Source organism: Leopardus geoffroyi, chromosome A1 (genome assembly GCF_018350155.1).
Source record: "Leopardus geoffroyi isolate Oge1 chromosome A1, O.geoffroyi_Oge1_pat1.0, whole genome shotgun sequence".
Classification (NCBI taxonomy): domain Eukaryota; kingdom Metazoa; phylum Chordata; class Mammalia; order Carnivora; family Felidae; genus Leopardus; species Leopardus geoffroyi.
The window spans coordinates 238994808-239022595 of NC_059326.1; the positions used below are offsets into that span (position 1 = coordinate 238994808).

General features: G+C 64.8%; 1 protein-coding gene across 1 annotated transcript; it reads right to left on the reverse strand.

The window, feature by feature from the left end:
* Positions 1–1444: 1444 nt before the first annotated feature.
* Positions 1445–27788, reverse strand: NKD2 (NKD inhibitor of WNT signaling pathway 2). Its single transcript, XM_045451348.1, has 11 exons — positions 27582–27788; positions 26888–26961; positions 25853–26121; positions 25529–25608; positions 8032–8092; positions 6753–6880; positions 6157–6252; positions 5496–5643; positions 5149–5233; positions 4367–4494; positions 1445–4096 (listed from the first exon to the last, which is right to left on the reverse strand). Exons 1-11 carry the CDS (start codon positions 27786–27788, stop codon positions 3597–3599), a joined length of 1776 nt encoding a protein of 591 aa, XP_045307304.1. The 3' UTR covers positions 1445–3596.

The following is a 27788-nucleotide window of genomic DNA, read 5'->3' on the forward strand; positions in this document are numbered from 1 at the left end:
GGCGGGACCCTCCAGGACTCCCTTGCCCCACGTCCCCAGGCGGGCAGGCGCCCCCTCCCTGCAGGGCTGGGCTGGGCTGGGCTGCACCGTCCCCTCCGCCCCCACCAGGGGCTGTCACCCACGTCTGGTGCCGCTGGGGCCCCTTTGCCGGTTGTGGTCCTCACTGGCCACCCACCCCTTGGCTCCGGCTGCCAGGCCCGGGGGTCCAGCCCCTGCTGGTGCCTCTCCCGGGGCAGCTGGGTGCATCATCGCTGACCGCTGGGGGAGGGGCTGCAACTTGGCAGTGGGACTGGTCTGCATCCGAGCGGCCTGTCCCCAGGGTTCTCGAGTGAGACATCCCACGGAGCACGGCCCCCAGCTCACAGCATCTGTGGAGGCATCTCGCTGAACCTTCTGCTTTTCTCTGCTCCTCGTGGGTGGCAGGAAGCACACTCACCACCAGCTCAGACGCCAGAAGGTGGCTGTGGCTCTAGTGGCCTGCGCCCCCGCCCCTGTCTGCCAGAGGTCATCTGTCTGCCCAGGGCGCCGCGTGGGTCTCCGTGCCGGGAGGCGCCCCACTGTGGGAGTCCCCCGCTGTGCCCCCCGCTGTGTTGTCCGCTTGAGGATGTCTGTCCCATGGGCACGTGCACCCTGGGTGCATCCCAGGAGGGGGCTGCTCTGCCACAGGGCCAGTGCGTACCCGCGGCACCCAACGATGGAGGCGGGACCCACCGACCCGTCACCATTTGGGGAAAGACGTGGCCCGCGCTCGTGGGGCCACCGTCGTCACAAGTCTAGTGGCTGTCTTTGCAGGGGCTGTGTCTGGGCCTCCTGCCCTGGTCTGCCGCTCGCTTTGGCTGGCCTGGCGCACCGAGCTAATCACCGCGGCCACTCTGTGTCCTGACGGTCAAGCAGGTCACCTGGCTTTTCACGTTCTCGGCCCTTTGCTTCTCCACACACTACAGCATCCGGTGTCGAACCACCGCAGAGAGCCGGCTGAGATTTCACCTGGGACCAAACCACTGCTCCGAGCTGGCAAACCCGGGCACGCACCACACCCCTCCGTTTGGATCTTTCTGGGCGACTTCCGATAAAGTTCATAGTTTCTGTGTTGAGATCCCATACCGAGGCTGGGAGGCCCCAGGGAGGTCCGTGGGGGCAAACCTGGCCGAGGCCTGAATCCTGAGCCCGGAGCTCTGACGTCAGAGAAGACGGATGTCCCCGCCCAAGGAGAGAGACAGAATTGGACTCGGCAGAGACAACTTCCACCCCGGCCTGACGGGTCCGCTGGTCGCCGCACACACTGGGAGGTGCTGAGTCAGACGCCAGCGCCTCCAGAGACGCCTGCATGGACCCACCCGGAAGTAACGCTTCGCCAGCTCCCTCGCGCCCTCAGCCCCATCAAGTGGCACAAAGTTAACCATCATACCATCTGGAAAAAATCCATTTCTAACCAGTGGCTGTGCTGTGGAAATAAAATTGCTTTTTGACCTCGACTTGTGTCTAGAGGCTGGGCTAATCTTACTCTCAGGCATCTGAAGACGCTTCTGGGTTTTACTCGGTGCCGCCTGTGGGGAATCCTAGCGGGTGTGCTGTTCGGACAGTACCTTTGCTTCTGTTCTTTGCCCTGCTGCTCCGAGGCACTGGTCACACACATTCCCTGTCTCGGATGTGGGCTGGGCTGTTTTCCTGTTCGTTTGCAGACACTCTAACTAGACCAGGGGACTCTCCAGTTCCTGGCTTGCTGGCCATCGGCTCTGCATTGTGCGGGGACATCGCCTCAAGAGGCCTCCCTGCCTGGACCCCCTCTCCCCCGTTCTGGGGGCTGTCCGGTCCGCTGGGCTCAGACCCCTCCCGGACGCACGCAGCAGGGTGCTTGGTGGGGAAGGGTGGGTGAGGCCCCCAGTGCCCACCTGCGTTCCGGACCATCAGAAAGTGCCCGGACCTTCCGCCTTTGCTGGACCTCTGGGCCCACCGTCCCGCTGGCCTCCTCCTGACACTTCCCATGGCAGGTCACGCCCACGCCACAGGGGGCTTGCGGGCTGCCCTCCAGTGTTCACTGGGCTTCTCTGGTGTGTTGGTGACGTGCCTGGCACCGAGGATGAGGCGTGGGCCCTCCAGGAGCCCGTGGAGCAGAAGCATATGAGGTCCCGGGCAGCAGGTGTGGGTGAGGCGAGCAGGCTGGCACAGACACACAGGTCTCCCCGAGTACAGACAAATGTGTAAGTTTTGGGCAGAAAAGAGGAAACAAAGCAGGGCAATGGTCCCCTGGTGGGGGGGGGGGGTGGGGGCTGCCCCAGGGGCAGGGGTGGCTTGGGGGTCTCCCGGGGGCGGGGAGTGGGACGTGGGCCCCAGGGAAGACGCCAGATCCTCCAGAATCCCTGCAGACTTTACAACAGCCACGACCCAGGAGGACGTCCTGAAGAGCAGACAGGGGCAGATGTTATCCCGACCCCTCCAAACAGATCCCTGTGTACAGAGAGCCACCGTCTCCACTTGAACCCTGGTCCTCACAGCCCCAGACGTGGTACCAAGTGTCCCGTTATCACGAGCCAAGCTGGGGACGTAGGTTTTCGGGTTGCTTACGTGTTCGAACTTTAGAGCAGAAACACGGGGAGGAAACCCCGCAAAGACAGAGGCGCGTGTGCCTGCACGTGCGTCAGTTTTCCCTCTACCCGTGCACGCGGGGGACGCGCCCTGGGCCCGCCGGCTCCGCACACCTGTAGCCTCGCGCCGCCTGGGGCGGCGGTCTGCCCGTATCTACCGGAAGATCTTGATTGCAAACCGGGCCCGACGCGTTGCAAATGCACACGCTTTCATTGTGCCTGAGGGGGGACCTCACGCGTCGACCACTAACGCTTCGTCCTCAACAGCGGTGCCACGAAGGCCAGTGAAAGCCACCCACACAGACACGCAAGCTGCCGGGAGTCGGCGTGCCTCTCCAGAACAAAGGAGCAGTAACTTCCTGCCTCGGTGGGAGCGCTGGGGCGGGGTGAGACTTCCTGCTGGCCCACAGCCCTTCTCCCGACGCCCAGAGGGAATGGGGATCATGCCTTCCCAGAGGGGGACTTGGCGGAGGCCGGGTCTGCCGCCACGCCGCTTCGGGTCTGCGTCCACCAAGCACGAGGGGCCGGCCTGCCGTCCACGTCTGTGTCCGCGGAGATGCCGGAGGCCCCTCCTGCAGCCCCTCGGCCCTGCCTGGCCTCCCCACCCCGCCGCCGCGTTTCCTGACAACGCCCCGTCCTGCGCGGCCACCCCCCTGCCGCTGCCCCCTTTGGACTTCCTCGTGAACAGATTACAGCAAGGGCCACGTAACAGGGAGCCCACACCGGACGTGTGGCGTCCGAGCGGAGCCCCTTCAGCACCACAGGGGCCCCGTCTGGAATCACAAACAAGAGCAGATACCGGCTATGTTTCTCCACCCACGGAGGGTGTCTACGGGGCACGCGGAGTAGCTTCAAAGCTGAGACGCCAGTGGCGTCCCACGTGTTCGTGCGGACACGGCCTCTGTGGGCAGCACGGCGCGGGGAGGCGGGGGGCCAAGGAGGCCCTCCCCACCAGGTCCATCGGCGCCACCTCCGCGGAGCCCACGCCGGGGCCGGTGTGCACGGTTGGCACTAGGATGGGTGGTGGTGCTCGTGGCGGTGGTGGTGCTCGTGGCGCTGGACCGCGGGCACCGCACAGCCCTCCCCCACCAGCGGGGGCGGCGGGCCCCGCACCCCCTCGTGCTCCAGCACCGCCTTGGGGGGCGAGTGGCCCTCCCTGCCCCTCTGCCGGTAGCACTTGTGGCCGTAGGGCTGCGGCGGGGGCTGGGGGGGGGGGGCTGGCCGTCCTGGGGGGCGGGGGCCGGAGGCTCTCCCGGGCTTGCCTCCGCCGGGCGCCCCAGGTGGCCTCCCTGAGCCCTTGGGGGACCTCAGAGGCTGCTTGTCCTGCCCCTTCAGGCGGGGCTGCGCATCCAGGGCCCTGGCGGGGTCTGCAGCCGGCGGGGGGTGGTCGGCCAGCGGCTGAGACCTGCGGTGGTGCGCATCGTGTGCGTCCGCCTCCTGCGAGTGGGACCTGCTCCGGGGGTGCACGGCCTTGCCCTGATGCTCCTGCTTGGCTGGCGCCGGCGGGGATCCTGCAGACACGGAGCACCCCCGAGACCCACCCCTGACACCCTGCGCAGGCCTGGGACGCGGGACACCCTGCGAGACCTCTGCGGGGCCCGGGACATTTCACGCCGGAGCAGGCACACCCCACACACCTGACTGCGATGCCCACGTTTGGATGCGGGACCGTCGTGAGCTTTGTCGCAGGGACCCGGGGGCCCTTGCGGGGAGGGGGCTCCTGTTCCCGGGGCGTCCACACACGGGACTTCAGACCCCGAGCGCTGGTCTCCGGTACCTTCCAGGTCCGAACTTAGACGTGTAGTTCTCGATTCCGGCCACGTCCAGGTAGTGGTTCCTCCGCTCCGTGTTCTCGTCCACGCGGCACGGGCCCCGTGCACGGCAGGGGTGGGGGTCGGCGCCCGGCCTCCTGCATGCACCGTGGGGATGAGGGCCCGAGTGCTCGCTGCCTCACGGGCCACAGCAGGCCCTGGGGGGACTGGGGGACGCCTGGGCCGGGTGGTCTCCGGATCCCGGGCAGGGGGCCTCTGTCCGGCACCCACTGCCCCAGAGGGGAACGGGAGAAAGGCCCTCGAGGACGGCCAGGTCCCCAGCCAGCCCCGGGGACCCCAACAAGACCCCAGCAGCACCACTGGGAACCCCATTCGGCACTTACGGGGGCTCCAGTGTCCTCCCGGCTAGAGCCTGCGGCTGGAATCGGGCCACCGCCGTGAGACCTCCGCACAGCCCAGCCGCCGAGACACCACATGGGACCGCCGGGCGCCAGAGCAGGTCAGACGCAGGGTCCGAGGCCAACCCACCACCGCCCTTCAAACCTCACCCAGCACTCAGACGCCGAACGCGCTCAGCTCCAGCAGAGCGCCCGCCGCCAGAGGGGCCCCCAGACGGTGCCCTCACCCTGACAGCGGGCAGTGCCCGGGCTCCTCGGCCAGCATCCCACCCTCCGCACCCAGATGCCTGACTCGGTGGCTCTGTCCGGAGGGGACAGCCTTGAGGCCTGCAGGCGGCAGGGGTGAGTAAGCTGTTCCCACTGAGGACACCCCAGAGGCAGAGCCCCCCTCGCCTGACATGTGCCGACAGCCTCTTGTCGGCCCCCCGGGGGTCCTCGCTGAGCTCGCCCTCCGTCCCGCAGTGAGTGGGCTCCCGGTCTGCGGTGGGGGGGGGGGCAACCCTTCCCTCGCTTAGTCGTTGACTCGCTCAGTCACCCACTCACTCACTCGTTTACTGAACAGCTTGCCCTTGGCGGGGATGGGGCACTGATGGTACACAGAGGTGACGGGGAACCAGAGGCTCAGGAAGCGAGCGGTCCGCGCCGTGGGGACGGGGTGTGCAGGACAGGCTGCTAGAGGGAGGAGGTGGCTGCCATCTAAAGCAGGGTCTCCGGGGTGTCTGAGCAGGGGAGCCCCTCACCTTGGCCTGGGGGAGGGCTCTCCTTTCTCTTGCTGGAGGACTCGGGGCTGATGGTCAGTTTCACACGGAGCGTCCTGCTGCTGCCAGAGGAGTGGCTGACGGAGGCGTTGACGGCCTCCCAGATGGTGTGCATCAGGCTGGACACGTCCTGAGGACGGCCATCAAGTCACCGGCACAGGCAGATGGGCGGGCGGCCCTCTGCTGCCTCCAGGCCATCTGCCTGATTCACACGGCCTCCCACACAGACCCAGGGACGCCCACAGAGCTTGTCTCAGCGGCCTTTTTGTGCCCCCGAATTTAGCCCAGCCCGTGCACCGGGCAGCCTGGGACAGCCCTGCTGTTATTGGGATCGCATCTCTGGGACCTTTTCCATCTGAAACTGACTCTATGTTCAAAAGACTTAGGAATCAGATAAACTGTCAAAATTTTGCTCGTTAAGCCAAACATGTCCTGCACGCACAGGCCGGCAGAGGGGAGCCCCTGGGACTCTCGGCTGCCCCCCAGCCCTGACCCTCCTCACCGGCCGCCTGGGAAAGGTCCGGGCCCCCCCCCCCGCCACCTCCCTCCCTGCAGGGCAGGGCTCTGAGAGGGCAGGCGGGGAGGGGGCAACCTCTGTGTGTCTGCTGTCCCAGCCTTCCCCGGGGGCCGCCTGGCACCTCACCTCTCTGGTGGCTATGCCATTGTTGTCGAAACCATAGAATGTGAACGTCCACTCCTGATGGTTGTCCTCCTTCACCGAGACGTCGCCCTGGAGCACCTGCAGGGCACACGGGACAGAAGGAGGCAGGCAGGGTCGTCCTCACCCCACACAGGGGAGCCTGGGCCCCGGGCCCTGCCTGTCCTCCAACACCAGCCCCTCCCCCACTCCAGGCGGGCAGGCACAAACCATAAGTCGGGACCTCCTGGGATGGGGGGGGCACCTAAAGGGGGGGACCACCATCCTGGCCCAGGACCTCCTGACGGGGGGAAGCACTATCTGGGCCCAGGACCTCCTGAGGGGGGAACAGCATCTTGGCCCAGGACCTCCCGAGGGGGGAGCAGCATCTTGGCCCAGGACCTCCCGAGGGGGGAGCATCATCCTGGCCCAGGACCCCCTGGCCCAGGACCTCCTGGCCCAGGACCTCCTGACGGGGGAGCAGCATCTCGGCCCAGGACCTCCTGAGAGGGGGAAGCACTATCTGGGCCCAGGACCTCCTGAGTGGGGAGCACCATCCCAGCCCAGGACCTCCTGGCAGGCAGGGAGGAGCAAAGACCTACATCGATGTTCAGGTGCCTCTTGCCCAGCCCTCGTGGGCCCTCGCGCCTTGCTGCTTTCTCTCCATCAAGCACGCCAAAGAGCTGTCCTGTGCTGCCTCGGGCCTCGGCTCTCTCAGGGGTGGCTGCCACTGGAGGGAGGAGAAGGCTGGGAAGGGTCCTTTCCGGGTGGGGCAGAGGGATACGGCAGGTGTGGCCGGGGAGCCCTGGAGTCCTTGCCAGCCTCTGGTCCCCTCCATCAGGGTCCGAGCTGAGAGCCCATCCCCCAAGGAGGCACCAGGGACCTGTGAGGAGGGCGGGGCGGCCCTCACCAGGGTTAACCAGGTGCACCCTCCTGCCTCTGCCCCCCGCACCCCTGGCAGCAGTGTCTTTGGAGCCCAGGGGAGGAGGCCCCATGCAGGCCAGGACAGGGAGGTCCCTGCCCGAGGGGGGCAGGAGCACCATCCGGGCCCGGCCCAGGATGCCCCCTCTCCCCATCTACTGGGTCCAGTTTCCCCTGGACTCCAGGACCCAGGGGATGCCTGTGTGCTGAGCGTCAGTGGGAAGCCCCCAGTCGCCAAACGACTCAAGCGCTCGTTTCCGGGCTCGTCTATTCTCTGGGAGAGGAGCTCAGGCCTGTCCTGGCTTAGCACCTGCTGGCAGGTGTCCATGCTGGTGGGAGAGGGGGACGTGCTCAGGGCCTGAGCCCCCAGCTAGGAGGGTCTCGGAGCCCCTCTGAAGGCAGCCTTGCTGGTGAGCCTCCTAATACCCCACATGGTGCACATCTGATGATAACCTGTCACCCTCCACGGGCGGACTACCCCACCGAGGATGCAGACGTGTGGCCGGGACTCTGGCCAGTCAACACTTCCCAGTTGACCGTCCCCGGCAGCCTTCTGCTGACACAGGATGTCAGACCCAGACCTGACCCTGGATTTGCCAAATGGCTTTTATACAAAGCCTGGCCATCCCACCTGCACGCCGGCTCATGGGGATCCAGACACATAAAAGGTCAGAGGCCCTTGTGACCCCAGCTTTTGCTCACATCCCTAGATCCAAAACCCAAGTCCCCTAAGCCACGCAGGAGCCCTGAGAGAAGTGTTATTTCGAAGCATATTTTAAGGCCAAACTGCCTTTCAGACCGGGGACAGTGGCACCTGCGACAGCCCCCTGGGTTGGCCCGGGTTTCAGGGACATGCCAAGGCGGGCTGTCCCGTCGCCAGGGGCTCAGCTCGTTCTGAGCGCAGTTCCTGCTTGTGCCCTGGGTCAGGCTTCTCGATGAGGTTCGGGGAAGGAGACTTACCCTCTAGGGGACACTGGTCCTCCCAGGAAGGTCCCTCCGGCAGGTCCCCGCTGAGCAGCTCCTGCAACAGCAACAGGACAGCCAGATGACACGGCTCAGCAGCAGAGACCCAGGCACGAGCCCTGGGCACCCGAACCGGACGCCAGCCTCCCGGGCTGTCATATGCGCTCGGCTGAGAGATGTGACCTCTCCACACCTCACTGAGCCTCAGATTTTAGAAAGCAACCCCTACCCCCCTGGGTCATCCGGATGCAACTGCACCGTGTCCGGAAGATGTGGCTGCCTGTGCGCGCAGCGGCTGCTGTAGAATGCGCCCCGCGTGCCCGGGTCGAGTGGCATGGCCTTTGCCTGAGCCCGCAGCATAGCCTTTGCTGTTAGAGGACAGCCCGGCACAGGTGCCGGGCTGCCCTCCCCCTCGGCTGCCAGAGCCCAGGGCAGCGGCGGCGGGGAGGGCGTTCGGGGCAGCCGGATGGCGTGAGAGGACCCCGTAGCCCATCTCAAGGCCAGTTACGGAAAAATGGGGAAAGGTCCTCAGCACACCCGAGCGGCTTCGGCAGGAAAGCTACTGAATGGAAGTTCGGGGAGTTGCATAAATAATTCACAGAAGCAAACAACGTGGAGAAAGAAACACCAGACGTGACCGGGGAAGCCTCCTTGAATCGTGGAAACTGGACACCCCAGGAACCAGCGAACCTCCCAGGGGCCTTTGTGGGGAAGTGACGATTCTTGTCCCTGCGACTGGTGATTTCAGACAGGTTCGTCCCGGTTACACAGACGCCCTTAAATCTGTGCTGCTTTGGCTAAAGAGGGGGGCAGAGAGCTTGGACTGGGACACATCAAACCCATTGCAGCCATTGGCCAGATGTGCTGCGGCCCCTGCCCAGGGGACCCCAAGGGGCCGAATCCCAGACGGCGGGGTCCCATCAAGAAGAGGGCGTAGCCATCTGCCCCTCTGGGAGTCCCAGCAAGGGGCCACCTCCCACAGCAGCGCCCTCCCCAGCCCACCAGGGTGCCCCCAACCCCTGCCAGAGCGGCGACAGCCTGCCCACACCCTTCGCTCCCCCCCAGAGGCCACGTCTCTTGCTGAGACCACCCCCAGCTCAGACTCCTAAGCTCCTCGTCCTCCCTAGCAAGTGGCCCCTCACCGGACAGGCCCTGGAGGAGGCCAGGAGAACCCAGCTCCCCACGGGTGCAGAGACACTGGGAGCTTGGATGAAAAAAGTAAGCTTCCGGCCTCCCCTGAAAAGCCAGAAGGTCCAGCCACGTGTTCCCAAGGATCCCCAGGACCCTCCGCCCCTGGGGATATCCCCACACCATCCCCCACCCCTGGGGGACCCCCACGCCATCCCCCACCCCTGGGGGACCCCCACGCCATCCCCCACCCCTGGGGGACCCCCACGCCATCTCCCACCCCTGGGGGACCCCCACGCCATCCCCCACCCCTGGGGGACCCCCACGCCATCCCCCACCCCTGGGGGACCCCCACGCCACCGGGACTGTGGCCACGCTGGGCCAGCCACCCCGTGGTGTTAGGTCTGAGAGGTCACGTGCACGTCCTGGCCGGGACCAGCTCCTGTCAAGGCCATGTGGGTGTGGGGGTTTGGGGTTATGCAAACAATCCCCCCAGGAGGAGTCTACTTTTCAGATTTCAGCGTCTGTCTTTCTTGGAAACCCATTTCTCTGACTCCTGGAAATACCCTGAGGAAAACCACTTTTCTAAGACCTCTTCCTTCTCAACCCATTAAAGCGTGGGCTCAAAAACTGCTCTCTGTGGAATAATGCTGGGCATTCTGGAAGGATCTCATGGGTCTGCTGTAAACACAAGGCCACGGTGAGAACGTCCTGAGCACAAAGGGGAGGCTCAGCTTCCGCCTCAAAGCCAGGCTGCGACCGGAAACAGGGGGCAGGTCGGCTGGAAGGGACAGCTGTGTGTTTGCTCCCCAAGACAACACTCTGGGCCTGCCTGACAGATGGGTTCTCCCCCGGATGCTCGCTGTGTGTTGAGTCCAGGGGAGTGACAGCAGGGACCCGAGCACGTTCTGTTGTGACAAGAATCCAGCATCTCCACGGAGGGCTGGGCTGCTGGGACCCACGGTGAGCGGTGGGCGCGTGCCTCCCTCCACCTCGCCCCTGCCAGCTGCTGCCCTGTGAACTGCACCTTCTTCTGTGTTAAAAAAATGCAGAACTAGGGGCAGCTGGGTGGCTCAGTCGGTTGGGCGTCCGACTTCAGCTCAGGTCATGATCTCGCAGCTTGTGAGTTTGAGCCCCACGTCGGGCTCTGGGCTGATGGCTCAGAGCCTGGAGCCTGCTTCCGATTCTGTATCTCCCTCTCTCTCCGCCCCTCCCCTGCTCACGTTCTGTCTCTCCCTGTTTCTCAAAAATAAATAAACGTTAAAAAACTTTTCAAAGGCAGAATGGTCCACTCAGGGCACCTCACAGCTACCTCGTGACTCCCGACCTGGAGCCCTGGAGCCTCTAGGGTCCTGGAAACGTTGGCCTGTTCCTCAAATGTAAGGTCAAGGCTGCTTCCACTTCTGAGGGGCAGGACTGGGAGATGAGGTGGGAGGGAGGTGGGATGGGGAGTCCAGGCAGGGGTGAGAGGTGGGGTGAAGGTGACAGATGGGGTGGGGGTAGGGAGGGAGAGGAAGACAGAGATGGGGGAGGGGAGGGAGGGGCCCCGGGCAGGTGTGTTGCTGGCACTTTCCAGAACCAGATGCTCTTGGCATAACAGCCACTGGGGCTCCCCAGACCCTCAGGGGAGGGTGGCCCGAAATGCCGGGTGGCCCCTTACGACCATCTAGAAGGTGCTGTTCAAGCATCCCCATGAAGTCGGAAACAAGAGGGGTCCCTCCTCGCAGGCCCCACCGGCACGTCCGGGGCTCCCGGCCCCTCCACGGCCACACCACCTGCTCCCCGCCACCGTGGCCCAGCTCACACCAGCTCCACCCCGCGCTGGGGGCTGCCGACCAGCCAGCAGGGTTTCTGACCATCGGGGACGTGGTGACAGGAGAAGCAGGTGGCTCTACAGCAGAGCAGGGAAGGTCTTCGGGTGGCTGGATGGGAAGGAGCCCTCTCAGCCTCCAGCGCGAGGCTCCTGCCGTCGGCACCGCCGACCGGCCGCGGGACTCCCAGAGACCAAGGGCTGCGGCGTCAGGAGTCCCCAGGACCACCTCCCCCGGGGTTAATCCCGCTGACGGGGGCCGCCTGGGTGCTGGGTGGCCGGGTGGGAGGCCAGGCAAGGAGCTGCCTACCGTGTGGCCGAAGACGGTGGAGTGACAGGGCAGATGGGGGTTTGCGGGCCCAGGAGGGGAGGCCGAGGGGTGCAGGGCAGAGGCCCGGCGAGCGCTGCGGGTGGTGGGGGCCTCACGCTCGGGTTCTCGGGGTTCAGGACACGGGGCGGGATTGACATGGGGTAAGAGGTGGGGAGTCTGGGCCCAGCACGCAGACCCGGGCCTTGTGGGGAAAGGCAGAGAGCGAGGCCAAGTCAAGGGTCAAGAGCGCAGAGCCCTGGGGAGGACGAGGGCCAGGGCGGGAGGCTGCAGGGGTGGCGGGGGACAGGAGCCCCAGCCCGCGGTCCCATGAGGGCCCCTGCCTCCAGAGCTCTTTGAATGAGAAGAACCCCCACGCCTGCCTGCCAGGAATCCCAGGCGGTTGGGGGCTTGGGGACGCGTCCGCCCACACGCGTCTCGGGACCCGGGGTAGCGTTGCCCCCATACTCTGTTTTGACGAGAGAAGGCAGGAAGGCGGAGACCCGCCATTGGGCACATTGGGCGGAGTGTGACCTCGCGGCGACCCGCCGGCGAGTCTGTCTGGATCGCCTCGGGCGGCTTTGAAGTGCGCCTCTCGGTTTCCGCAGCTAAACAGTTTCAGATGTGACGGCGGCTTCGCGGGCTTGATGATTCCGACACGCGTGCTGAGGCCCAGGGGCCCCGCTCGGGACTCCGGACCCTGAGACCAAGGCTCCCGGGGAGACGGGCGGGCTTCAGCTTCTGGTTCTTTCTTTCCCAATGACAAGGCTTCCAGATCTGAGAGCGGCCTTTCCAGATTTTGTCCGTCGGTGCTTCTAGGTTAGGGCTGTTTCATCAGACTTTGTAATCACCAATCTGGAATTTATGTCTAGAAACCCGGTAATTTGGGGACCAAATTACCCGAAATAAATGTGTCTGTCTCTTCACACGCCAGCTCTCTGTTGGAACTTACTCCCCAAATGAGGTCGGACAACAAAAATGGTTCCGCTCTGTCTCATCCCCAACACGGTTTGCCATAAAATTGCTTGTTTTATTAAGAAAAGACACAGAATGCATTACATGCCCCGCTCCCCCTGGTCTCTAGAGGTTAATAGCACCCACTCCGCCCAGAAAAACACCCTGAGACTGTCCCCGAGGACCCCTCGCTTGGACCTTGCTGGAGAATGGTTGCCAAGCGTGTGGCGGGAATGGCTGAGAAACCACAGCACGGGGGACAGGAGCGTCGACCCAGGACACGCTGCGGAAGACGCAGCCCAGCGGCCGGCCCCAACGCATGGGGATGTTTGGGGGAGAGGACACATACATGTGAATATACACGTGTGGGATGGTATCTCATGTGCACACACACACGCGCGCACACGGGTATGCACATGCACACACATGCACACACGTGCACACACACACTTCTACCCCAGATAATCGAGAAGGGGCCATAAATATGCTAAAATCATCCCCAGGGACGTCAGCATCCGGGAACTGTTTTCAGTCTAACACTAGATGTTAGAGAACACTTTTCTCAGCTGACCTGCAGACTCGATTGTCTTCTCCCAAACACGCCTGCTCCTGTCTCCGTCTTCAGAGTTAACGATTTATAATTTCCCAGAAAAAAAGAAAATCAAGGGTGACTGACCTTCCATAGCCTGCTGCTGTCCTCTGAGCTTACTGGCCAGAGGCCACAAAACACAACACAAAGCCCCCCATCCCCTTGGGAAGCGGCTGCACCCCAGGCCAGTCCTGTGTAGACAAGGTTTCACACACCAGGTTTAAAGCGCAGACCCAGGGGCGCCTGGGTGGCTCAGTCGGTTAAGCGGCCGACTTCGGCTCAGGTCATGATCTCACAGCCTGTGAGTTCGAGCCCCGTGTCGGGCTCTGTGCTGACCGCTCAGAGCCTGGAGCCTGCTTCCGATTCTGTGTCTCCCTCTCTCTCTGCCCCTCCCCCGTTCATGCTCTGTCTCTCTCTGTCCCCAAAATAAATAAACGTTGAAAAAATAAATAAATACATAAAGTGCAGACCCAGAGGCTGGCTCCCCTCTGTCTCAGTCTTCCCCGGGAACCCTGACTTCTCCCGTTCTTTCATTTGTATTAAAGCCTTATGTTTCCACTTCACCGGAAGGCTAATCCCAAAGCTGTAAAAGAACCCATGGATTTTAGGTCTCTTCTGTTTGTTAGTTTTTTACTTTAGAAGGTGCCGCCTGTTCCGTGAAGTCCGTGTGCTGAGCAGAGAACGGGCTGGGAGTGTTGAAGGGCTCCTGTCTGGTTCCGGCACACGACCCTGAGGACTGGGCTACTCTGGGGAAGGTGATACGCGCTGTTTCTTCCTCTGGAACCTTCTTCCTCGCGTCACGTGCACACACAGCCCGTGAATGGCAGGGACGGACGGCCCCCCCAGCCTCCGGGGAGACCCCTGAGCTCAGAGGGAGCAGCTCGTGCCGGCCATGCCCCTCCTGTGCCCGCACCCCTCCCACGCTCAAGGAGGCCCGCTCACGTCTTAGTTAAGCAATGATCTGGACTCGGAACCGGGAACTGCAAGCGCGAAGGACGAGCCCCGAGTGCAGGACACATGCTTGCCGGGCCGCCGGTCAGGTGACACGGCGCAGTGGTTCCCAGGATGACGACGGGATCCGCACAGTCGCCTGGTCACACTGCCCTCTGGCCCGGGACTCACCCCACCCCGTGTCCCCCCCCTGCCCCGCTGACTCCCGCAGCCCGTGAGCAGCGCGGGGCCCGCCCGGGTTGGGTCCCGGCTGCACGGCTCTACGCAGCGCGACCCCGGGCAATCCCCTAACCCTACCGTGCCTTGGTTTCCCCTCTGCGGAAGGGGGAAATGACTGTTGTGACGGGCGGTCCTGACCCTGCCGCTGCAGCGAACGGGTCGCGTCCAGAGTTCGTAGGCGAGGCCTGCAGGTGTCGGCAGGGGCTGCAAGGCCCCCCCTGCCCTCCCGCCACGAGACTGAAAGATGTGTTTGCTCTGCCTGCCTTAAAATTCCTCTCCTTGTTGTTGGTTTTCAGCAATTGGATTGTCAGACATCCTGGCACAGTTTTCTTCGTTTGCCTGAAGGCACGGAGCACCTTCGGTCTGTGGTTTAGAGTTTTTATTGCGTTTGAAAATCTGGGGCCGTATTTCCTCAAATCCTTGCTGCTCTCCTCCTTCTACGCTCTCTGGGCGCGTCGGACCAGGACGGGGTCCCGCAGCCCCCGGCGCTCTGCGCACACGGCCGTGCAGGCCCCTCTCTGTGCTCCGTCCCGGCCCACGTCTACGGTGCCGCTGGCCGGGCGCTAGCCTCCCGTGCGGAGAGGTCACTGACGTTGCCCGCCACTGCGCGCTGCTCACTGGGACGCCGTGTCCTCCCGTCTAGAACGTGCGTCCGCACTTCCCACCTCCGGTGACGTTTCCTCTACCTTCGTGAACACGTGAGACGTATTACCGTTTTCGTGTCTTCTGGGCTGTTTCTCAGCCCTGTTATGGCTCAGTCTGTGCCGATGGATTGTCTTCGGGTCACGGTCATGAGGTCTCAATCATTCACAAGACCGAGCAATTTCGATCGCACGCTGCAGGTCGGGCTGGATCCTGTGGGGGCACAGCGCTGTTTTGTCACACCGTGCCGTCCCCCGACGGCCCAGCCTGGATGCACTGCCGAGGGGACCTGACTTCCCACACCTGTCTGGACCCCACAAGCCGCCTACACGCTCCTGGCGGCTCCTTCCCAGCTTCTCACCTGTGCAGGTCGCGGGGACCCCCTGCCCCCGCTCCCCAGGCGGCCCCTCCTCTGCCGGTGTCCCCGCTCCCTCTTTCTACGCTGTGACCCGGAAACCAGCGCCTGCTCCCCGTGCCTCCCAGGGGTCACCGCCCCGCACCGCGTCGTCTGACGGTCGCTGTGTTCCGTGCTCCGTGCAGTCTCCCTGCCGTGTGAGGCAGGACGGCAAACGCAGTCCCTCCATTGTGACATCGGTTTCCGGGCAGCTGGGTCAGCGCCTCCGGCCAGCCCAGGCCCCGGGCCTGCACGGCCCTCAGCGCGACGCCCGTGGAATCTCGCCCTGGTGCCTCCCCTCAGCCCAGCCACTCGCCGTCTTCACTCCTCGTCCCTAGGGAGAGAGGGCAGCCCTGTTCCCAGCTTCAACTTGCCCTCGTTTTAGGAGGCTCTCCCTCATCCCGTGAGGCACGGCGCGTATCACTCCCGTGGTGCACTCCCCCGTTTCCACATTTGTGTGTCGAGAACGTGTTGCACACCGCACAAGGTGAACCATAGAAACGCTAGTGCTAATGGTCTGATTGGCCTTCTTTCGTCTAAAAGGATTCTTGACAATTTTAAAAGCCAAGTCCCCGACACACACACGTGAGTAGGGCGTATACACCCATATTGCACTCTCACACCGATCCGGCCGATGACTCCTTGAAACACACGACCACTGCCGTGACCAACCCCAGCCATGGAGGGAGGGGACACGGAGTTGGCTACACCCCAAATGCAGCCTCCCGGGGCTGTACTGTCCACGTGGCAGCGACAGCCACGGCCACGTGGCCATTTAAATTTCAACGTATTCAAATGGAACCACATTAGAAATCCATTTCTCTGTTGCACCAGCCACATTCAAGCATGAGGGTGACCCCTGTGGGCAGCGTGGGTACATCCAGTCCAGTTCTACTGGACGGCGCCTAGTCCCATGCCCCCACCTACAGATGGAGAAACTGAGGCCTGGAGACGTGTGCAGGCTCCCCAGGCCACAGGGAGAGCCAGCTGGACCCTGGCCCGCCCGGCCATCCTGCCTTGCCAAGGCCTCAGTGAGCGGCTTCAGGCCGGGACCGAAAGTGGGGCCCACTTGGCACATCCGGAGCCCCTGACGTCTGACCTGCTGCATCGTGGCTAGGAGTCGACTGCTGTCGGCCGTGACCCTGACCTTGGCGCCCTCGGCAGAGCGGCTGTCTAGGCCCGGGCCCCACCCTGCTCCCAAATTCAGCCTCCAGGCAAGGGCTGGCAAGGGCACTGTGCCCCCACGCCGGATGCCCCGGAGGCAGGCAGAGGGAGGACAGCCGGTGCCCAGCCCCGCTCCTCCTGTGCGGTGGTTCACGTCCCGGGTCTGAACCCGGTGTCTGGATGTTTTGGGTCACACTGTGGAGGGCGCTCTGCAGAATGAAAAGGCAGGTGTCAGCAGGTGCCAGCCAGAGAGGGGTCCCGGGCCCCACGAGGAAGGCCGCTGCACGGGCAGCAGAGGGCAGAAAGGGTGTGTGCAGGGTGGCCCCTGCCCTGCAGGACATCTTGGGACGGCCCCTCAGGGGACTGTGTCTGGGCCTCCGCTCGGGCACTCGGTCGAAGAAAAGCTGCAACCTCCACAGCCAGCCTAGGAAGGTGCCTGGAGAGAACGCTCGTGCCTCTGGTAGCGTGCACCGAGCCACGTCTACCCTTTCCACCCCGTGTCCACGGGACCACGGGGTCCAGGCTTCACCCACACCCCAGCCCCCGCTGCACGGCGCACACGCCAGGGGTGGGAGCCCACACCCCGAACGGTGCACACGCAGGAGGGGGGAGAGCCTCCGTGCCAGTGGAGTGTGCTGTGGGCCTGAGCGTGAGACAGCCCGCAGCAGAGGGCCCTGGCCGTCCCCCGCCGAGGAAAGAGGCTCCCGAGTGCAGATAAGCAAACAGGTTTGCCAAAGAGCCAGTAACACCGATGCACGGCTACCGAGGTGTTTCGAAGCCTGACAGGTGACACGCACGCCTGCCTCCTCTGGGGACACAGCAAACGGCCGACCTGTGCGCCTCGTCACTGCTGAGGTCCCCGCGTGACGGCAAGCCGAACTATGCTCCCAGTTCTCTGCCCCCCCGCCGCGTGACCAGCTCTCTGACCGCCCCCCCGGCCCCGTGACACAACAGACCTGTCACTCGTCTTGGGGGCCATCTCACGCTGCCACAGGTCCTCGTGGGGTTCCACGGGAAGGACGTGTCGACGCTCGTGTGGAAGACGGACACGCTCAGGCGTGACCTGGGGCGTGACCTGGGCCGGTCCGGGCCCTGCCTGGTGGCTGTCTCCTTACAAGGAGCAAGACGGGGGCAGTTAGCCACCAAGAGCCCTGGTGGACGGACGGACCGCTGGTTCGTGTCCCCCTGCAGAGCGGCTTTTGTCTGGGCCTCTCGTGGCGCTGGCTTCCAGCGCTCTTCCCCATTCCCTGGGAATCCCTCCAAGCAACGATCGCTGCATTGAGATCTTTCTGGAAACCCTGTTCCATGCCCAGAAAACAACTCCAGGACCTGGGCAAGTGAAGGCCAGTTCTGAAGCACCCCCCCCCCCCCCCCCCCAGAGCACACAGATCGCTCTATGCCTGTGTGCTTCCACTGGGTGAGGTCTGCAGACCGGGAGGGGCCCGGAAGCTCCCGTGGTTCAGCCTGCTCAGAGGGGCCTGTGGCCAAGCGCAGAGAAGGAGCAGGTCTGCAGAGGCCCAGGATGAGACAGCAGGTGCCCGTCCTCCCAGGAGGGGCCCCGGGGCCTGGTGAGCGCAGGGCAGGCCGGAGTGCAGAGGGCACCTGGGGGGACACAGGGACACAGGGCCCACAGAACCTCAGAAACCCAGCTGGGCCGAGGGGCACTCAGATGTCCGCGGGCAGGGCTGAGCCAGAAGCCACACTGGGGCGGTGGGAGGTCAGGCGGGGGGGTCCATGACCACGAAAGACCCGGCTACACTCGGACTCCTGGGGGCGTGGGGAGGCTCCCGTGCAGGGGTGCGGGCACCTGGCTGAGCGGGCAGCAAAGGGGCAGAGGCTGAGTGGGAAGCCGGGGCCCGCAGGGGTGTGCGTGGCGAGAACACAAGGGTCTCAGCCTGGTGGAGACCAAGGCTGGTGGAACTGCTGAGTTCCACAGGGAGACAAGGGCCCATGGTGGCCAGCCAGTCGTCCTGCGTAGATGAGGGCGTGGGCACGGGGCTGGGGAGACACCTCAGGAGTTTAGGCCCAGCACAGCCCTGGGGGACAAGGCCGGCAGGCAGCTGGACAGATGCTCCTGGGCCGGGCAAGGTTGATGGACATTCCTGACATGTAGCTACCAGGGGGCAGGGAGAGACCCCGAGGAGCACGAGTGGACGGGCCCCGGGACAGGGTGCTTGCTGGTCACACAGGCCAGGAGCCCAGAGGATGGGGCTGTGGGCACCGTCCTGCTCCCGACACTGAGCGTGAAACCCTGACCTCACCAGCAGGAGGCGAAGAATGTGCCAGAGTCCCACAGCCAATGGGCAGCGAACCATCGGGTCTGGAGAGAGATCAGCGCTGCCTGAAACCTTCCCACGACAGCCTGGGCTGTCCACACAGTGGGCAGGGAGCTGGCACAAGTGGGACTGCCTTCGAGGGAGGCTTCAGGCTGGGGCTGTGGGCTGTGGGCTGCAGGTTGGGGACTGCAGGTTAGGGCTGGGGGCTGGGGGCTGCAGGTTGGGGACTGCAGGCTAGGGCTGGGGGCTGGGGGCTGCGGGCTAGGGGCTGCAAGTTGGGGACTGCAGGCTGGGGCTGGGGGCTGGGGGCTGGGGGCTGAGGCTGGGGGCTGGGGGCTGAGGGCTGGGGGCTGGGGGCTAAGGGTTGGGGGCTGGGGGCTGGGGGCTGGGGACTGCGGGCTGGGGGCTGGGGGCTGCGGGCTAGGGGCTGCAAGTTGGGGACTGCAGACTGGGGCTGGGGGCTGGGGTCTGGGGGCTGAGGCTGGGGGCTGGGGGCTGAGGGCTGGGGGCCGGGGGCTAAGGGTTGGGGGCTGGGGGCTGGGGGCTGCGGGCTAGGGGCTGCAAGTTGGGGACTGCAGACTGGGGCTGGGGGCTGGGGGCTGGGGGCTGAGGCTGGGGGCTGGGGGCTGAGGGCTGGGGGCCGGGGGCTAAGGGTTGGGGGCTGGGGGCTGGGGGCTGCGGGCTAGGGGCTGCAAGTTGGGGACTGCAGACTGGGGCTGGGGGCTGGGGGCTGAGGCTGGGGGCTGGGGGCTGAGGGCTGGGGGCTGAGGGCTGGGGGCTGGGGGCTAAGGGTTGGGGGCTGGGGGCGGGGGGCTGGGGACTGTGGGCTGGGGGCTGAGGGCTGCAGGCCAGAGTGTGTGGAGAGGAGGGTGAGCTTTGGGGAGCACAGTGGAAGGTGCTGGAAGGAGGGCTGGCTGTCCAGGCCCCAGATGACAGAGAAGGAAGGACTGAGGGGCTGCTTGCAGGGGTCCCTCTGGAGGGTCAGGCTGAGGCAGAGAGAAGGTAAGGAGAGCCACCCTGGGCCTCCCCTGCCCCTGAGCTCCTGCAAGAAGCCAAGTCCCAGAAGGACACAGGCTTGGGACCCGAGACCCACGGTCACAGGCGGGCCCACGTCTGGGGAGGGTCCTGCCATCACGGCGGGGGCTCGGGGACGAAGTCTGGCGGCCTCACCTTCCCGACGGCAGGGAAGGCTGCTGAGCCCTGGCCGTGCTCGGAACCCGAGTCCTCCGAGAGGCTTTAGCGGCCGCGCTAACAATGTCCAGGGTCAGTTTTGATGTTAAAACGGTATGTGGCTTCCCTTCTCTGATTCAGACCGAGTTATACTCTCCTTGGAGGACATCGCAGAATGAAAGGAAAACAGATCCTTCCAGTTCGGGCTGCTATGGGCTGCCCAGCGCCGCGGGCAAACTCCAGCTAGCACAGCAGGCGGGACAGAAGGGACCCAGTGTGACTGGAGCGGAGACAAAGGCTGCCGGCGGGGCCCCCGAGGCCGCAGGGGTAGCACAGGACACAGGCGGGGTCCCTGTGAGGACCTGCGTCCAGCCCCCGCGAGGGTCCTGACACAAGCCAGCTCTCCGTTCCGACAGGTCACTGTCACACACGGTGGAGCGTCCAGAACGATGGCTCCGGCCTCACGTGGAAATTGGACGGTGCGGCTCTCCCGTTGAAGGCGAGTGACCCCACGCTCCGGGTACCTGCATCTGGGGTCAAGTTGTACAAATGAGGCGGCACTGAGCCCGTGAAGGCCCATGGTCTCCCCGGGGAGCACCAGCCCAGCCCCTGGGAGGGCCTGAAGGTTCCAGGCAGGGGTCTTAAAAGGCCTCCAAAAAGCTGACGTGTGAGTAGACACCTGAAGGCGGGGAGGCGGGGAGCTGAGCTGTGGGGATGGGCTTCCTGGCAGAGGGCAGCACGTGCAAAGGCCCTAGGGCAGGACCAGGGAGGAGGCAGGGGCAGAGTGGGTGCCCCTGAGCAAGGTCAGAGGTGAGATGCAGGGAGGGGTGTCAGCCTCTCAGATCTTCCTCCCTGAGGAGGTGCTGGCATCAGCCCTGTGTCCCCAAAGCCCCTTCAGCTCCGAGGTGGAGGATGGGTCGCAGATGTGTGTGGGCGGCGGGGTGTGGGGAGCAGGTCACAGCAGAGGCGGGGAGAAATGGCTGATTCTAACCCTCAACATCAAGAGCCTGAGTTGACGGGTTTCCCGAGGAACGGGGTGAAGGTGGGACAGGCGGGGGGACAGGGCCTGCTCGCTGGCATGGAGAGAAGGAGGAGCCTGCGTCCTGCGGGTGGTCTGGCTGGAGAGTGTCCTTGCCACCTGGGGACGCTGGTGCCTGTGGATGCGTAGCGCCCTCAGGGTCTGCCCGGCCCAGGGGCTTGCTGGCCTGCGGGGGGTTCCTGAGGTCTCCCTCCTCGAGCTACAGCTCCACACCCCTGACTTGGCCCCAAGTCAACGCCAGCTGTTCCGGGTGCAAAGCGACTATGTCACGATCCCTTTAACAGACCCTCCGGGAGGGAGGGCCCACCCTCCAGCCGCCCTCCCTTCCAGGCTGGCCGCGGAAGAACCTAAAGCTGACCCAGATGGGGCCAACCAGGGATCTGGGGAGCGCGACTGCTGTGCCTCAGCAGCCGAGAGCTTGTCTTGACACCAGAGGCCTGTCTGCGTGCGCCCAGCACTGCTCAGTGTTCCTGCTCAGAGAACTAGAGGTTCGTTCTGGGATCAGCAAATCCCGAAACAGCTATTCAGCTGTGGCTCAGTGTGGACACACTCGGGTCGGCCTCAGAACAAGGACCTCCGCTGACGCGTTAGTGTGAAGGCCGCACCAGCCTCGACGGGAAGCTTTGCTACCCACGGCTGCTGCTAGTCCCTTTTAGGCCAAACAATGAGGAGAGCAGCGCGTTCCAACCTGGCACGTCGTGGAGCTGCACCGGGCGGAACGGTGCCTCCCGGAACCCGCGTCTGCCTGGAACCTCGGATCGAGACCTTATTGGAGAACACGGGCTTTGCACATGTCGTCTGTTAAGATGGGGTCGTGCTGGATCTGGGCAGACTCTAACCAGTGGCTGGTGTCCTTGTAGGAAGAGGAGGGGACACACAGAGACACGGGAAGAGGCCACGTGTGGACCTGGGAAGGGATGGGGCTGTTGCGGCCACAAGCCCAGGGACACCGGCTGCCCCCGGAGCTGGAGGAGACCAGGAAGGACTGTCCCGCAGAGCCATCAGGGAGGCACAGCGCTGCTGACGGCCTGGTTTCGGACTCCCCCCCTCCCACCCCGAACCAGCACAGAATAAATGTCCGCGGTTTTAGGCAGTTTGATACAGCAGCCAATACAGGTAGCCCGAGGCTGCTTTTTTATATGATTATTTTAAAATACTTAATTCTAGGGTGCCTGGGCGGCTCAGACGGTTGAGCTTCTGACTCTTGGTTTCGACTCAGGCCATGACCCCACAGCTTGTGGGATCGAGCCCCAAGTGGGCTCTGTGCTGACAGCGCAGACCCTGATTGGGATTCTCTCTCCCTCTCTCTCTGCCCCTCCCTGCTCACTCGCTCGCTCCTTCTCAAAAATAAATAAGTAGACTTCAAAAAATAAAATAAATAAAAGAAAATACTTCATTCTAAGGCATTCCCAGGACGTGCTTACGTTGATTAGCTATCAATCGACTCCAGAAAGATGTGGAACCTGGCGCCCGGTGCCCACGTAAGACCGGGGCTCCAGCTTCCTTCAGGAAGAACCACCCACACCCTCCTGCTGGGGTCAGGGGCTGATCTGCTCCAAAGTTCACCTGGGGACCCAGGGACCCCACAGCAGCGGGCTGGCCCCTCCTGGGTTAAGCACACACATGTGGGCGTCCCCAAGGACCAAGAGGATGCCACACCCCGAGATGGTCAGGGCCCACTGGGCCTCCCCACAGGCCAGCGAGCCTCCAGCAGGCCTGAGAGAAGAGGAACAGGAGAGGCAGTGGGAGAGAAGGGGGCACAGGAGGGGCCGAGGGGGGTTTCCCTGAGAAGAGTGGGGGCAGCCGGGCCCCTCAGATGCTTACGTGGGAGCCCATGAGCGCAGGGCAAGGAAATCGGTGCTCGGACGTGGGTGTGTTCACCTCACACTCCTCTCTGGGCCCCAGACCCTGTCCCCGGCTGGCACCGGCTGGCCCATCCGGCGGCCCCATGGCTCCACATGGCAGCATGGACACTCGGGGTTGACACTCGGGGCTTCGCTCAGCAGCGAGACGGGCGTGTGGCCTGCGGGCCGCTGTGGGTCCTGCCTTCACTTCGTGCGGAGACCCCGGCACGGCGCTCCCAGCACGGGGACCACCCTGGTGCTTCTCTGAAGCTCCCCGAGGGCGCCTGTGGATGAGGAGGCTCCACGCTCCCTCAAGCCGCCGCCCATGAGGACACAAGCCGTCACAAGCCCGCCTGTCCCCGGGACGGGCGGCCGCACCTGCCATGTCTCCCGCAGCTTGCTGGGAGCTTCTTGGGAGACCAGCAGCCCCGGGAAGTGCCTCTGCGACCACGGTCCAGCACGGGGGACAGGCTCTGCCGGCCAGACCCCGGCCCACCGCGGCCAACACGGAGGGGTCCTCTGCCCTGGCCCCCAGCCTCGCCTGGTGCTCACCTGCCGCCCCGAGCTGTCCCCACCTGGAACCACCTGGAACCACCACCCTGCTGCCCGAAGGCCGTGCCCCCGCTTTAGAAACAGCACCGTCAAGTGCTTCTGGGGCTGCTGCCCTCGTTCCTCGTAACGCCCTGCGTGTACGACCCGCGGTACCCCCTCCCGGGGTCCTCTGGGCAGCACTGGCCAGCACCCCCACGTCACGAGGCACAGCCTGGCCCCGCGGGGGGCACTTGGCAGAGGAGACAGGTCCTGCCACTGTCAAACCGTAGCGTCTCCCAGAAGCAACAAGGAAGACCGTTCCAGACCTGGACACAGGCGGTCCAGCTGCCTAGAAAATGCTAATATTTGCAAGTGTGTTTTAGACGTGCACTAGGCAGGCACCAGGGGCCAGCATGGTGCACGGACATTAAATGGGGGAAAGCCGACCTCATTTCCTTTATTTTGGGGGAAGAGGGGGACAGGTGACAGGAGGTGGGCACACACTTAATTTCCACCAGGTGGTTCGCCACAGTTCTGGTGACCACACAGGGCAGCTCGGTCGGCACGGAACCACTGACTAACTGCAGAAAAGGCGCGTGTCCCCCCGGGGCGCGCTGAACACTCCAGCTGGCCTTCCCCGGGCACCCCTGGGGGGCAGGGCCAAGAACAGAGCTGGACGGCGCAGAGCAGAAGGGAGCAGGACGCCAAGCCGTAAACAGGAGGAACGTAGGACGCGACCCCCAGATGTCTCTGACCGAGCAGTCTCCAGGGTCCGAGCCCATGCTGGGCAAGAGCCGCCCAGGCTACGTTCAGGGACGCGGTGGCCGCAAGGACACCAGTGCTGGAGTGAGGTACACCTGGGCCAGTGGGTCAACCGGAGGCTGGTGCCAAAGGCTCACATCCCCGCGGCCAAATGAGGGAGACACAGTAGAAGCCACGCTGCTGTTTCAAAGCGAAAATGTCTTTCAGGCCGTTCTGCTCTTCCTGTATCCCGGTGTTAAGGCACCTGCTTCTCCCAATCGGCTTGAGCGACTCGAGCAGCCCACGCTGGGGGCTTGTAAAGACACTCAGTTCTCACACTTCGGACACCGGAACCCCAAGGTCGAGGTGGGGGCAGGTTCCGCGTCTGGTGAGGCCTCTCTCTGATCCTTAGATGGTGTTTCCTCGAGTGTCCTCCCACGGCAGATGGGACAGGGACCTGCCTCTGTGGGGCCACTTCTAAGGGACTAACGCTGTCACAGGCACTCTGTCCACGTGACCTGAGCACCTCCCAAAGCCCCCACCGCCTGACACCATCGCCCCAGGGCCAAGCTTCAACCAACAGACTTTGGAGGAACACAAACATTCAGATCACAGCGGAGCCTAGAGGGCCCTTCCGGGACCCGTGGCCCCATGGCCCAGCAGAAGCAGGCCGCTTGGTGCTGGGACTGCCCCGTGTGTCACTGCCATGTTCCCAACGAGTGAGTGCGCTCGCCCAGAGACCTCCCGAGTGCACAGAGCCAGGCCCTGCGCCCACGCCCCCAGGCCTGACCTCGATGTGAAGTTACAGGCAGGTGACGTTTGACCACGTGCAAGACGGCCGAGCCTGGATGAGGCTCCAGCCCCTTACTGGCACCTCTCTCTGATGAGGGAAAAAGGCAGAAACCAGCAGTGCTGCCTGGTCCCCTGCGTGGAGGGGCGCACGTCCATCCAGCGTTATTAGGAGGTACCCAGAAAATGCCCTCAAGTGCGTCCCCCACTTCACGGCACTCCCAGACAGCACGAACGTGACTCTAGGGTGTCTCCTTTTCAGGACATATCTGAGCCCTTTCTCAGGACCCCGCTGCACAAGTGTCTAAACAGACGTGGAATTTTTATTTAGCAACAGCCAGAAAAACGTCCTTCAAATAAGGGAGCTGATGCACTCTGCCTGCCGTGGACTTTGGGGGTGTGGGGGCAGGCAGGACAGGGGCAGGGGCCTCGGCCACCTGGGGTGGCCCTCTACAGGGACCCAGTTCACACCGAGGCTGGGACCACCTTCTGCTTGACAAACTGTGGGTTTACTTTACTCAAGGTCCCCCCAGTACCCCAGGCAGGGGCCGTTCTCTGCTTCTAGACCCAAGGCCTTTCAAACCCACTCTGCCGGACGGCTGGGTCTTGAGCCCACAGTCGGGGCCCCTGGCTGCGGCATCTGGAGCCTGCCTTTCCCATGAGCCTCCCTGCAGGCCAGTGGCCACCCACCCCACAGACGGGAGAGGCGGTGGTCTCAAACCCCAGTGCAAGCCATTGACCCTAGAGCACCTTGATGCCCAGCCCCCGCCCCCGACGCCTCCATCTGGGATCCTGAGGCCCTGGTGCCACAAGACCCCAGCCTGGGACTCAGAGGCTGGGCAGGGACGGGCTCTGGGCCCGGCTGGGGTCACCCCGGCGGCGGGCCACCTCGCAGGTCCGGACCAGGGGTCACAACTCTGGCGCCCGCTCCCCGGCCCGCGCCTACCTGCTTGCCGCCGACGCGCCGCTCTGCCTCCTCCGCGCCTTTGTGGCCACTCGCGTACGCGGACACCGCGAAGCTGTCCCCTGCGGCCGCGCGAGCGGCCGCGCGGGAAACGAGGCACCGAGGAGGAAGGAGACGCGCGTCAGCCCCTGAGCCCCGAGCCCCGGGCCGGGTCCCCGCCCGGCGCGCCCACCCCATCCCCGCGCGCCCCGGGGTCGGGGTGGGGGTGGGGGGACCCGCGCGCTCCCGGAGACCCCGCGGCGGCGTCCCCGCACCCCGCGGGCTCTGGGCTCGGCGTCCCGGCCGGCGGCAGCCGCGCGCGCTCACCTTCGGGGCTCTCTCTCTGGGGCGCTGCGGCGGCGCGGCCGGGGCGCGGGGGGCCGCGGGGGGCCGGTGAGTGGCCTCGCTCGCCGCGCTTGGACTGACACTTCCCCTTGCCGCCCGGGGCCCCGCGCTCAGGGGCGGGGCGGGCGTCCGCGGGGGGGGCGCGTGCACCGGGCACCGGGGCGGGGTGGGGGGGGGGTGGGGAACGCGGACGGGGAGGCGACGGCGGCGGCCGGGCGCCCTCTGAGAGCGCGCGCCCGCCCGCGCCCGGGCTTTAAGCGCGGCGCCCGCAGCGCCCCCCCGCGGCCGCCGACCGCAGCGCATCGCGGCCAGCCCGCCGCCTCCGCCAGGGAGCCCTCGAAGGGGCGCGTGCCGCGTGGGGACGTGGCGGGACGGCGCCCGCTAGAGCGAGGCCCTGGGACCAGCAGCCACGAGGGTGGGCAGCGCCCTCCGTGGACCGGCGGTCCTGTGCGGACTCTACGGAGGGCAGCTCCAGACCCCTCACCAGGCCATCCCCGGTCGGTCGGGACACTCGTTCTAGGGGAGCCAGGAGGACCCCCGTTCGCAGGGGAGGACCCTGGAGCACCGCCCCGGGGCCCCGTAGCTGGCGGGGGCGGGCTTTGGCGGGGGGGGGGTGGGGCAGGAGGCTCTGGGGCGGGACCTTGGAGAGAGGTCGGAGGAGGGCAGGAGGTCCAGGCCTGGCTCCTGTGAACCCGCGGGCTCCCTCCCCAAAGCTCCGGCCCCAGACCCCGCCTCACGTTAATCAAGGACAAGGAAAGGGGCGCCTGGGTGGCTCAGTCAGTTAAGTGTCCGACTTGGGCTCAGGTCATGATCTCACAGTTTGTGGGCTCGAGCCCTGCATCGGGCTCGGCGCTGACAAACAGCTCAGAGCCTGGAGTCTGCTGCGGATTCTGTCTCCCTCTCTCTCTGCCCCTCCCCCACTCATGTTCTGTCTCTATCAAAAAATGAATAAACGTTAGAAAAGTTTTTCAAAATAAAGGACAAGGAAGGAGCTGCCTTGGAGGGACACACCCTCACCCTTCTCCTTTGGCCTTGGCTGCAGCAGAGCCTTCCCTGGACTTCTGGGCAATGGTGGAGGGTGTCAGCTGGCCCTGGGGGGCCCCAGGCACCCTGCACCCCAGGTCAGCTGCACTCGCTCCCTCCACGTGAGGCACAGGGCCACCTGCACACCTTTCCTCCACTCCGCCTCCTTCCCCGAATCATCCAGCTGCGGTGCTGGCCCCTCCCCCAGTGCCCAGCCCCCCAGCACCCCCTCTGTTCCCTCCCTGCAGCCCTCACCCTGGGAGGACTCCTCCTCCCCTCACCCTCTTCACTTGCCTCCAGAAAAACCATCCTCTCTCACCTGTGCCCTGGACCCCAGCTCGCTACTCCCACACGACTTCCCCCCTCGTTTTGCCTCAACCTTCCTTGCCCACTGAGCACTGGTTTCAGCTCAGAGGTGCCTGTGACCCCACGGTCATTCCCACATTTCTGATCTCCGTGGATGTCCTCACCATGGCCCCGTTCGAGCTCTGAGTGTCGGAGATGGGCTGCCGTGCCCAAGGTCGCTCACCTGCCCGGGCCTGGCCCACGTCCTCAAGGGGGCTAGGCTTCCCCAGCTCACCACTGTAGCTCCCGCCGCTGCCTGGATCCTACCCACCCCTCACCCCTAGGATGACTCTCACTGATGGGTTGACATCCGGCCGAGCCCGAGTGGATGCGTTACACGCACTGGTGTCCCCTTCTCAGCCCTCAGGGCAGGTGCTGTGCCCCCTTTTACAGCAGCCCTCAGCGCACAGAACTGTGGCTCGTGCCACAGTCCTGCTCCTGACCCTGGCAGACCTCTGCACCCGCCGTCAACCAGGCCCCGGGCAGCACACGGGGCGTGAACCCCGGCCACGGGCAGGGCGCGGCCTTGGCGGCCAGCCGTTCCCGCCAT

Excerpts from the sequence above, each read along its gene's own strand:
- NKD2 (XM_045451348.1), bottom strand. The coding sequence starts at position 27,788 with ATGGCGGGAACGGCTGGCCGCCAAGGCCGCGCCCTGCCCGTGGCCGGG. Across the intron at positions 25,609-25,852 it reads CCAGAGAGAGAGCCCCGAAG|GGGACAGCTTCGCGGTGTCC; the intron begins GTGAGCGCGCGC and ends GCGCGGCCGCAG. Across the intron at positions 4,495-5,148 it reads AGGCTGTCGGCACATGTCAG|GAGGCCGGGCGCCGACCCCC; the intron begins GCGAGGGGGGCT and ends CGGTGCATGCAG.